The sequence below is a fragment of the Corvus hawaiiensis genome, chromosome 2, assembly GCF_020740725.1.
Source record: "Corvus hawaiiensis isolate bCorHaw1 chromosome 2, bCorHaw1.pri.cur, whole genome shotgun sequence".
Classification (NCBI taxonomy): domain Eukaryota; kingdom Metazoa; phylum Chordata; class Aves; order Passeriformes; family Corvidae; genus Corvus; species Corvus hawaiiensis.
The window spans coordinates 44,653,433-44,664,926 of NC_063214.1; the positions used below are offsets into that span (position 1 = coordinate 44,653,433).

Genomic DNA, 11,494 nt, shown 5'->3' on the forward strand with positions numbered 1-11,494 from the left:
GTTTCTGCCCTGCCTGGACTGCTGCCAGGTGAGCTCACCCACTTTTGAGTCCATGATTTCACCATGGTGCATCCCTTGCAGCAACGCTGAGCTGTTGTGTCCCTACTTGGCTGTTAAGACATGGCTTGATTTGTAACATAGGTTGGCTTTAGACTTGGCTTTAGTGGTAATTAGAGCATATCTAGCATGGCACAAAACATGCATGAGGAGGACATGGCAGAGAAGAGATATTCCAAGATCATAAAACTATAGAATTGTTGGTCTAGAAAGGACATTAAGGATAATCTCATTCCAACTCACCTGTGATAGTCTGGGACACCTTCCACTAGACCAGGTTGCTCAAAGCCCCATTCAGGCTAGCATTATCTCTCCTGCCTCTCTTTGATCTTGTCTGTGAGCACAGTGGGACAGTGGCTCTGTGAGTGCACCGAGAGACATGTGGCTTCCTCTGGCCCTGATGGATGTGGGGACAGGGGGTAATATGTCTTTGATCAAATCTGAGGGAACTTCCCTGTGCAGAAGACCAGGAGCAAATTTTACCTCTGCCTCATGGGTTTGAGCTGTGGTAGCTGGAATACTCTCCTTGTCAGCCATTCCCATCCTCTCTTTCTGCCTTTGCCAAGTCTGCTAGAGAAAGAGTAATAGCAAGTCCACTTCCTTGTACAATCACGTCATCAGAGGAGTGTTGTAAGAGATGGGATCAAATCCCTTCAAATAGAGGATGGACTCCAGACAAGCTGTCTTACAGCTCAAGGGGTGTTTAAAGTCACTGAGCTATTATTGCCCTGTGAGGGGCACCCAAACAAGGAGCATGGAGGAATCAGATGTGCATTTCTCTGTGTTGCACCACTCCTCTGGAGGATTCATCTGTGGTAGTTACATAAAAATCCTTGGCTTTTTCTTATAATTTTGGCTTGTTTGCTGGGAAGTGGTTCTTGTTTGTGGCTTCTTGTCCAGCATTGTGAGGTGGACTGCCAGCCCTGATTCCATTTCCATGGCACATGGTCACAGCTCAGGAGGGCTAATCCACTGACTCCATGTGACCCTGTGATCATATCTCCATCACTTCCCTATCTGCCTGCATGCTACCTCCATCCCCAGACTGGACATTTATCCTTCTCTCTGGTTGCTCATGTTCTGCTGTACCAATGACTCTGTCCATCAAAGCCACCCTCAGTGGCACTGGTGCACCGGTCCTCTCAGCCCATGGCCATGTTCCCATCTAGCTGTCCCAGCCCCTGCCTTGTCTTTGTCCCCATGCTGGGGGTCATGGAGGGTGAGGCCACAGACTCCAGTCTCTCCCTTTGCACATGCTTGTGCAGGATCTCTTACCTTTTATGCCTCCCCCACATTGGTCCTGAGTGTCTTTGTTTACACCTCTGTCCCCTGGGTAATTTCTAATTGACTGTCAGAACTGCCCCTCTACTTCTTATTCTCTTTAACTTTCCCCCCACAGACACTGAGCCCTGCTAGAAATTCTGATGGGTCCTGGTGTCATTCAGGCTTTTGTGTGGTTATAGCAGATGCCTTGTCCCCAGTGGACTGAATCAGAACACAAGAACTGCTAAACTCAAGCAAAATATTTATTACTCAAAAACAACTTGATTAATAAATAGTTGGAGAACAAAATAAATTAAAACTGTACATTAGGTTTTACATTTTAAGATTTTAAATTAGAATTGCCAAAGGTCAGCATTTCAGACTCAGATGCACAGGAACAGCTAAATAACACTGTTTAGAATCAAGAAACATGAAAAACTCTTTCTGGTACAAATATACCCCTGCACCATCACTTAATATTTCTAGCAATTAAACCAGCTGTTGCTCTTCATTATACGGATGAGTTTCTTTTTCTTGATGTCAACCTCATACTGGCTTGATCCATGGAAAAAGTAGAAATATCCTAGAATTGGAAGGACAAAATATTGACAAATTAATATTTCATTTTTGTATACCTATTGTTACACACCCACTATTTTCTTGGGTGATTTTAAAAAAATCAAACAAAAAATTTAGTATATCTATGGAAACATAAATTTTTTGGCTTTGGTTAGTTGTTTTTTGAGTTTTTTTATATTGTATTTTGATTTTTTTACCATTTTTCTGAAGGGCAGCATCAATTGGATAGCTGATCCCATGGAAGTCAGCTGCTATTTTTCTTGGATAGCCTCTTTCCATTGATTGGGTATTTTCATTGAAACTAAATAAAGAAATTGCATGGAAACAGAAAATAAGCATCGGATATTCAATGTTGAAACCACATGGATTTTTACACAATATGCCTACTCTCAGCTGAAAATCCAGTACCTGCAAGCATTGTGATCTCAGAGAGCTGTATAAATCCTGGCTGTGTGAATATTTACATCTTTAGTAGCCTAGGTAAGCCTGTTTTCAGAATATCAGACTAAAACATTCACTTTCATTCCCTGAGACTGACAATAAGGCTAGATGGGGCTTATACTGAGTAACAAAAATAATTATTCAAACATAATTATTTTAATTTTGCAACACACAATCCATGAAGTGACCCCGTAAGAGAAATGCAAGTTCAGGTGTAATAACACTCTTTTAAGATAGTATTACAGATTAATTATTAGGCTAAGATTACTGCTTAGCTGAACTGTTTCTTAAGAAGTAAATACTTTAATCTCCTTCTATAATTTTCTTGATTTATTTGTCATTTATAAATTTTACAGAGCACTTTTCTCCTTAGTAACTACAGAATGAATACATGACATGGTGACAAAGTCTACTCAATTTATATTTTTATACTAATTATACTACATAATATTTTTACACTAGTTCACATTGCTTCTTAATGAATAATCAAAGCTCATTTGCCCCTTAATCACAGCCTGGTAAGAGTAAGTGAACACTCAGGTGTTACAGACTTTGTTCTGTGAAAAGACCTGAGTAATTGAGTTTCAACTTTCTGTGGCTGAGAAGGCTAACAAAAAGAGGACATGAACTTCCTGTACAAATAATCATATCACTTGATTTAAAAAACCATTTTGATTATCTCTTGTACAGGAGAGAAAAGAACCTTACCTCCAGTACTTGTTACCAACAAAGAAATAGGTTCTCTTGGTATTTTGGTCATGAACAGCTGCATCGATTTTCCTGACACTGGTGGGGAAGCCCAGGTTCTGAATGGGCTTGGGGAAGCCTGACTCTATGCTGTAGCCACTGACAGCCCAGTACTGGTTGTCTACAAGGAAACAGAAATAGTTATAAGGATTCTTGAGGAGTCTGATCTCCTTTTTGTCAAAGCCCCAGAGCTTTCTGTGTAGTTAATGTCGCCAAACAGCACAGATGTCCAGCTGAAAACATTACCCTCTTAGGGCACACAGAAGTTTGAATATCTCACAGCTCTTGGATTTTCCACATTTTATAGTCATTAAGAGTATTATATACTCAATAATTAAAAGTCAATATATTTTTTAGGTGTGTTTGTCATCTTTAAAAATGTATTTAGATACTGTAATGTAGCAATCAATTTTGTCTCAGCTATAGTCTCCTCTCTCACTGACCAAAGAAAGTGCATGTAGGACTGTTGTGAGGCAGCATTAGTTAACGGCAGCAATATAATTTTCAAAATTTAAATGGATTTAAATATTAAGAATATTCTCTATTAGCGCTAGTATTAGTGTTAGAGTTAATATGAATATTAGCATAATCATCCCATTATGATTAAATAACATTAGCAGTATTGCTTTAACTTCAGGTAGTCATAAGAAACTGATGGAAATGTAAGAGGGGTACCTTTAAAAAACAGCACTCGATCCTTGTTGTCAACCTCATAGGCAGCATCAAAGCCAGCTATCAGTGATGGCCAGAAGGAGAAGATGGTGTCGTGCTCAATTCCTGTGAAATATGGGCTTTTGCGCCAGACGTAGCTGATAGAAGCAAAACCAGCAGAGTTTCATTGTCTCTACTTCATCAGGAGATCAGGGGCCCATTAATGTACTTTAAATCCTAATGTCTGGGTTCTGGAACCAGTGGTCCCTATGAGGCAGAGATACCACCCCTTTTTGGAATGCAGTCTTTCCCTCTGCCCTGCTCCCTCACAGACAGGTGCCCTTTACTGTAAGTTGCTCTGAGGTCACAGAATAGTTCAGGTTGGAAGGGACCTCTGAAGTTTATCTTGTCCAACCCCTTGGCTCAGCCAGGGTCACCTACCGTTGGTGGCCCCATAGACTTCTGCATTTGCAGCCTGGCTGTTTGTCCAGGACAACATAGAATATCTGTGGTAAAGCTGACAATTGCAGCTTTCACTTAACCATGACCCATGTTGGTAGGCACAGCTCATTTCAGTTTGGTTACAAATGTTAAATAATCATTCTTGAAAACATGTTAAACTCGGTTTAAGGAAGAACTGCTCTTTCCCCCTCCTCCTTGAAAATTATTAAATTTTTAAGCTACAATTCTTCATGTGTTTTAGAAGGGAAATCAGACTCACACCATCAAAGGAAGCTTGTTCAATCAAAACACAACTACCAAACCAAGAAGGGGGTGAAGCCCTGGGCCTGACATGCTGTTTGCTCTCACCAGGCTGGATGTGCTCAGCCAACAACCCACGACAGTGCAGTGTCAGAGCATGCCCAAAATGAGGTCACCCTGCAACAGCAGGGGCTCCCTGTAGACATTACTGGGCAGTGGTCTAGTGTAGAATCCTAGGTCAGAGTGACACTAAAAGTCACCAGGGACATTTTCCACTGCTCCCTGGCCCACACAAGGCATGGTGTGATGAGGACAGTGCCACATGTGAAGCAGCTGCAGGCTGAGGACTGACACTGGAATTACTCAGCCTTGCACAATTTTAGTAGACATGGATGATGATGTCTGATGGATTAAAACATTACACTCACTTGTCAGTAAACCATGTTGCTCACCCAGCCCAGATGGGCTAGTGAAATATTTCAAAGTTGCCTTAACACTTGCAGAAAGAAATATTTTCCTTTGTAACCAAGGGAAGATAAATTCCTTGAATTGAATTTTATGCTTTGCCTTTGTGAGACTCACAAAAAGATGTTGCTGGAAATTAAAGTGCTTACCTGTCTTTGAAGAACAGTGTTTCCCCACGGAGAGTAGTGATAGCATCGAAACTCAGAGGGTCGCAGTCGTCTGGTCTTTGGGGTGGCTTGGAGGGTGTCATTTCTGTTGGTTCTTCCCTGGGAGACATTTCAGTTGGGGCTTCTGCAGGTATCGTTTCAGTTGGTTCTTGTGGGGGAGAAGTTTTTGGTGGAAGTGCAGATGATTCCTTGGGGGGTCCTTTGGAAAATAAGGTAAGTGTGGAATTAGAAGGTGGATCAGAGCAGTTCATGCCACAGCATTTCAGGTTGTATGATGTGAAGCCAAATGTGCACATAACCACCCTTTTGTGGAAGATAAGAGGGTTTAATGCTACAGACACAGGCTGTTCCTCTGGTATCATTGGAGAAAGGCTCTTGGATCTTTTGACTAACTTGTACTAATTGGAATGGAATCAGTCCACAGATTCCATTTTGCAGTGTAGACTGTTAGCCACAAAAACCCAAGAGATTTGCCCAAAAACAATAAAAGGAAATTAAACCTCAGTATCTTTCTTGTAGTAGGAAGTTCAGTACATTTTAGCTGTTGGGAAAAATTCATTATAAATTATTATCCGTTTTTCACTAGAAAATGATGCTTCTTGCTTACCATAGAGGGCTTGAATGCCATCAATGTCATCCTGATGAAGTTGGTAGTCCCTTGTGTCTGTGGGCATATATATAGGATACATCAAAGCACCAAAAACGTTGGAATGACTGAGACCTAGTGAATGGCCCAACTCATGAGCAGCAACGAGAAATAAGTTGTATCCTAAAAAAGACCCAGCACAAAGAACAAAAAATAAATACATTTTTCATGTGACACCAGGATACAGCCACTATTTTCTCATGTGGGATATATAATTCATGGTCTTAAAAATGGCAAAATCTAACTATGCCCAAGTAAGAGCTCTTTGGCCTCCTGGAGAAGAAATGAGTTTTGAATTATAGGTATTGATTTCTCACTGGAAAACCACTCTGGGAACAGTTTCTGCCCATGTTGCAGAAATTTTCCAACAAAGAATCAAGGTTTCTTTAATGCTAATAACAATTGAAAAGCAGGTGAGAAGGTTTTAGTCACCTGATCAGATTTTGGGAATAGTAACTGACACGGAATTTGCCTTCACAAAACCAGTAATGTGCAACATAATCTCTGGACACTGTTGAAACCAGAACACTTCACTGTTATATTATATTTGCCAATCAATTCAAGATTTTTTTTCCTTTCCAGAAGTTAAAGATGAGCATCACTTTAAATCAGAAAAAACCCAATGCCAAGCAACAAACAAACAAACTAACAAAAGGGAGAGATTATATTACAACTTTTAAGGTCATTATCTGAGGGTCAAGATTCCCTGTCTTTTGATGTCATGATTACCTGACATTGCTATTCCATGCTAACTTAATTTCCTTCACTGGAGCTGTAACTGCAGTCTGCATTAACTTCAAGGGACTGTTGTGACTGCAGCCCACATCCAAATATGCAGAATTATTTTACTAAATTACACTGACATTTTACATCTCAGTAAATACTGGAACTACTGCCATGGGATATATGACTTTACAGCATCTTCAAGACAACACTGTCTAATAGAAAACAGGCAACACAATATTTTAGGTTACCTACCACTATAGGTAGTAAATTTGGTCCAGTTTTCATCTTCATCAAAATGGGCATCTCCTCCTATCCCACCACCAGGGGGGTAGGCATGAGCCAGAGTTCCTCCTGGACCATCAAAGGAATAGAAGTCACCGTGAACTAAAAATAAGGGGGGGAAAAAGAGATGCTTTTCATTATCTTGGGAAGAAAAAGTGTCAAGTACTATCATTCCCAGGCAACAGAGTCTCCTTACATCCAGCTGCAAAGGAGATCATTATATCTGCTTGACCGCCGTAGACCCTGCTGAACCTCAAAGGGGTGACACTGCTCCAGAGCTGGAAGGCTCTTGCAATTGCTTCCTCTACATCAGCTTGCAGCATGTCTGGAGTGTAGTTCAAAATCCTGTGAAATAAAGACAAAAGGAATTAAAAGCAACCAGATCACATGTTGACTGGGACAAATGGTATCAAGGTCAAATATTTTAATCAGTAGCTATTATAATTTATGCATCTCAAGTGGTTTATTTTCAAAATATTTGCCTATATAACAGATGAAATTTTTACAGTTTTCTTTCATGTCTTTCAGAAACCCTAACATATACTCTCAGTTGTATTCCTTTTATCCACTGAGTATATTATTTAGTAAGCTGCTAGCTAACTAATGTAAACTCCTGTTTTGGTATTCTCATCACTATTTGGAAGCCTGAATAGTTCCCACTTTCCTGTCCCTTTCATCCTGAAAAGAGCTTTTACATGCAGAAATACAGAAATAAATAGTAAAGAGCCTGTTGACATTACTTCTGCCTAGCATTCACAGAGCTTGCCAGTGGTGTGGAGAAAAGCATGCTTTAATGTATGTTACCGATATGTCACATCTTCCTTCTTCCACGTGGGGCTGTGTGGGAAGGTGCTGTATGAACGGACGTCTGGTATCCCACATCTAGGCTGCTTCATCATGTCCAGTGTCTTATGATTCAGCTCCCCAGTCACCTCTAGCCCAAAGAATGACTGCATCTCTCGTATTTTGTCAGACATGTGGTTGAGGTCCTTTGCTTTAAACAAACCTTTTTCTTCTTTAAAATCATAGAAGTTTTCCAGATATTTCTGATAGGGAAGAAAAAAGCAGTGGTTTAGAACATGAAACTTTCTTTTCAAATGCAGAGAGCTGGTAATAAAAGATTCCACATCGCTAATACTATGTTGATTTTCTCAATAAAATATTTCTTCAGTTCTGTCTGTAGTTCTTACCTTAGCAAATTGCATATCTTCTTTCTCTTTTTCTGGAGCCACTGGAAAAGCAGAAGAGCATATAACATATAATAACTCAAGGAAAAGAAGGATCTTTTTCTTCATCTTTTTCTCTCTGTCCTACCAGCCCTTGCTAGAAGACCTCTCAATCTCTTCTTCCTCTGTCTAAGACACACCAGAGTTTCACTATTTATATCAGTGCTGTGCTTGCTAAAGTCAATAATGGCATGACTCAGCTTATAACATCCTCTGATTTTCCACAGAAACACAGAAAACAAATTTGGGTTTAGAAGCAAGCAAACACATGACAGTTTACCTTGCCCAAACCCCCCTGATTTCGCAATCATATTATCGAACAGTATGTTGTTTTTTTCTTCATTCCTAAAGTGGGCTGAACAAAACCCACCCCATTTCTCAGAGGTGCTGAAGCGACGTGGCTCTTTTTGAGGGACAACCATCTGTAATTCTTCATAATACTTGATAAGGGACCTCCAGAAACTGCCTTCAGTTTTCTCAATGTGGCTTGCATGCAGGACCTCAGCAGGTCAGGAAAGAATGCCTTCCTTTAGCCCGTCTTATCCAGGATAATTTTAGTGTCATAGCCAATTATACAAAAATCTCATTTATCTTTTCTTGAACCTGACATCCCAGCATTGTTAAAAAACCATCATTTGTGCTGCTACCTGGCCCATGTAATCATTGTACTATGGCCTCATCCTCTTGTTCCCCCACACCACAATGTAAAAGTCTCAGTAGAGCACCCAGGATCATATATCCCAGTCTGCATGGTCTATTAGACAAGAGTGGTTTCACAACTAAAGAAGAAATGGCAGAAATTGCCCTATGGAACTACAGACATCTTTGGGATGCCAGGGTCTTCAGCAAAAGCTTTTAATAAACTCCTCCAACATCAGATGGAAGGTGATGAGGATTTGTGCCATAGATTCCAAGTTTCCCAATTTGCCAGAAGCCCTACTTTTAGTTCCTATGTCCTTTTCTGAACATGGTGCACTGCACATTATGGATGGATTGCAGAACCACTGTCACTTGGATGTCTATGCACTGTCATTTCCGAGACATCCATCTTTGGAAGCACAATTCTCCTGTGTTGACTTAATAACCACAGGCAAGTTCAAAAGGAGAAATATGAGCTAAAAATAATCCACTTCTTTTTGAACATGAGAAAAATAAGAAAAAGGAACCACTTTTCCAGTGAGAACAAACATATTGGAGACTTCTTAAAAACAATCATAGCACCACAGCAGCTGAGCTCTGCAGTCTGCAAGGTGGCCTGGGGAAAGGCATGGCCTCCTTCCAAAGGAAACTGGTGTTGAACAGCCTGGCTGGAGTCAGGTCACATTGTGTGTGTGACCCAGGTCAGAGCCCAGGTCCCTGAACCACTGAGTGAAGTGGTACAAATGTTTATGTCTAAGGCTGCAGCAGGATGAGGGTGGCTTTGCCAATAGCTCACTGCTGCTGTGATGGGGTCCTCCTGCTCCTCCCAGCCTGGCCAGTACTCTTGCTGTTTTTCTGTGCCCTTCTGATACCAAGTGTATCCTCAATAAACCGATTCAGAGGGCTGAAGCTACGGGAAACAGCCAAGAAAAATAACCTGAACCCCATTAAAAATAGTTTGCTACTGAAGTTAGTAAATGCACTGGCACCCTAAGGGGTGAGAAGAGCCTCCATGAAGCAGAGGTGGGATATCACAGATGGGAACAGGGATCCAGGAAGACAGCCAGGAAAGAGGGGAAGCTAGGACCTCTCCTTTTGGCAGCAGCGGGGTTTCTCTCTGCTGGTCATTGGAAGAGTATCTCAAACTGCATTTGTAGAGTATTATGTTTGCATTTCCACATAGAAATCCAGACACAAAGCAGGGACATTTTAAATACTGTGTTTGTATCTCTGCACCTGGCAACAGCAGCTTGCATATGCCACTTATCATTTGCTTTCAGCTAAATGTTTTGTAAACACCCTGTTTGCTGTGTTCAGGGGCTAAGCAGACAGAGCATGAGATGCAGCACACCCAGAAGGAGAACATTCTAACGAGCCCTTTTGGACGTTTAGGAAGCTTTTCTTAGTGACTTTTGCATGGCTGCCAATAGGCATATTGCAGCTCCAGCTGCTGGTTTGCCGTTCCAGAGCCTGTTGCCTGCATGCTTGAGCTGACATTTATGGTGTGGCTGGTGAGTGTGGGGAGGCAGAACTGCATCTTGCCTTGTGTTTGGCAGCATGAGTGATGGAAATTCACTGCTGAGCAGTCTGCATGGCTCTGAGATGTGTGAGCAAGTGTGATACTTGCATGTGGATCCAAGAGATGAGTTGTCTTCTTATGCTGGACCCTAAGACAGCAGTCTTAGCGTTCAAACTAACGTGGGTATTCAGTCCTGGGTTTAAGTATTGCAGGATGAAATTGGGAACTGTGTTGTGGCTTTAATCAGAGGTTTAAACACTTAAAAATGTTTAAATATTACATTGCCAGGGGACAGAGTGAAGATTTATTGGCAAAGACAGAGCTAGAATTAAAATGGGGTGAGCTGAGCTGAACGGATGACCTTGCATGGCATTCTTGCCTTACCTATAGGTCGATTTGTTGATGAGTTCTGCTTCAGGGGTGCCCAGAAACATTTAATCCTTGACAAAGCTGAACAGGTCAGATGTCTGTTTCATGCCTTGGCCCCATAGGTAAAGAGATGCTGCTATTCCCATCTGTCCTGGGAAGTTGATCCCCTCGGTGCCCTGAAGTCACTGTTGCCCTCCAGCTGGGTTGGAAACCATACAGATGTCAGGGATGACTTTCCAGCTAATGCAGCAGCAGAGCAGCCAGAATGGTCCAGGAATACTGCTCATGTCTTCCCTCAGCTCATCGTCACTCAGACTCATTTGTCCCACATCGCCAGCAGTTAACCACGCACTCAGGGACAAGAGTGGGTGCTTTCCCAGGAAGACCCTTGCAGTTGAACAGAGCATTTCACCGAAAGCCTGCCAACATTAAGGCTAATATTCCTCCACCACAGAACTGTTTGTCCTCTGACAGTGCAATTTGTATTATCCTGTGGGTCTAGTCCGAGTGCCAGGGGTTTTTAGCGGATTTGTCAAAATTCTACCTGGGAATTTTGCCATTTCTTATTTTTGTGCTATTGAGATTCCATCCAGAAATGTCATTCCAGTTCTGCTTGGCACTTTTAACTTATGGAAAGAAGTGGAAGGATACTTAACATAGTAATGTAAACAATTGTCATTAACTGCATAAACAACAGCAAATTAGGTCAAAGGAAGCTTGAAATAATTTAACACACACACACATGCACACTATGATTTCACCTCCTAAACTTTTTAGAAGGATCTGTAGATGTCTTCTTTCCCACCTCCCTTTCACTCACACTGTTTCTAAACTCTCCCTCTTTAACAGACTTGTGCCAAAGAAGCAGGGTGTGTTATGAAGGTCTTGGACATGCCCGGACATAGAAGAAGCTGCTGGTTTCTTTCACTTGAATGGAATCGGGAGATAAATTTATACAAAGAGATTCTGGGACTTGAGGAACAATAACTGAACAGGAAAAAACACAAGCCCTTTA

General features: G+C 41.4%; 1 protein-coding gene across 1 annotated transcript; it reads right to left on the reverse strand.

Annotated features, from left to right (window-relative positions):
• Window positions 1–1,624: 1,624 nt before the first annotated feature.
• On the reverse strand, window positions 1,625–8,058 carry LOC125321359 (stromelysin-1-like). The gene is made up of 10 exons (XM_048294065.1): window positions 7,917–8,058; window positions 7,531–7,772; window positions 6,923–7,071; window positions 6,697–6,828; window positions 5,680–5,841; window positions 5,055–5,271; window positions 3,763–3,896; window positions 3,049–3,208; window positions 2,097–2,200; window positions 1,625–1,903 (listed from the first exon to the last, which is right to left on the reverse strand). Exons 1-10 carry the CDS (start codon window positions 8,019–8,021, stop codon window positions 1,803–1,805), a joined length of 1,506 nt encoding a protein of 501 aa, XP_048150022.1. The 5' UTR covers window positions 8,022–8,058; the 3' UTR covers window positions 1,625–1,802.
• Window positions 8,059–11,494: the final 3,436 nt, after the last annotated feature.

Excerpts from the sequence above, each read along its gene's own strand:
- LOC125321359 (XM_048294065.1), bottom strand. The coding sequence starts at position 8,021 with ATGAAGAAAAAGATCCTTCTTTTCCTTGAGTTATTATATGTTATATGC. Across the intron at positions 7,072-7,530 it reads AAGGAAGATGTGACATATCG|GATTTTGAACTACACTCCAG; the intron begins GTAACATACATT and ends TTTATTTCACAG. Across the intron at positions 2,201-3,048 it reads GTTGGTAACAAGTACTGGAG|TTTCAATGAAAATACCCAAT; the intron begins GTAAGGTTCTTT and ends TTCTTTATTTAG.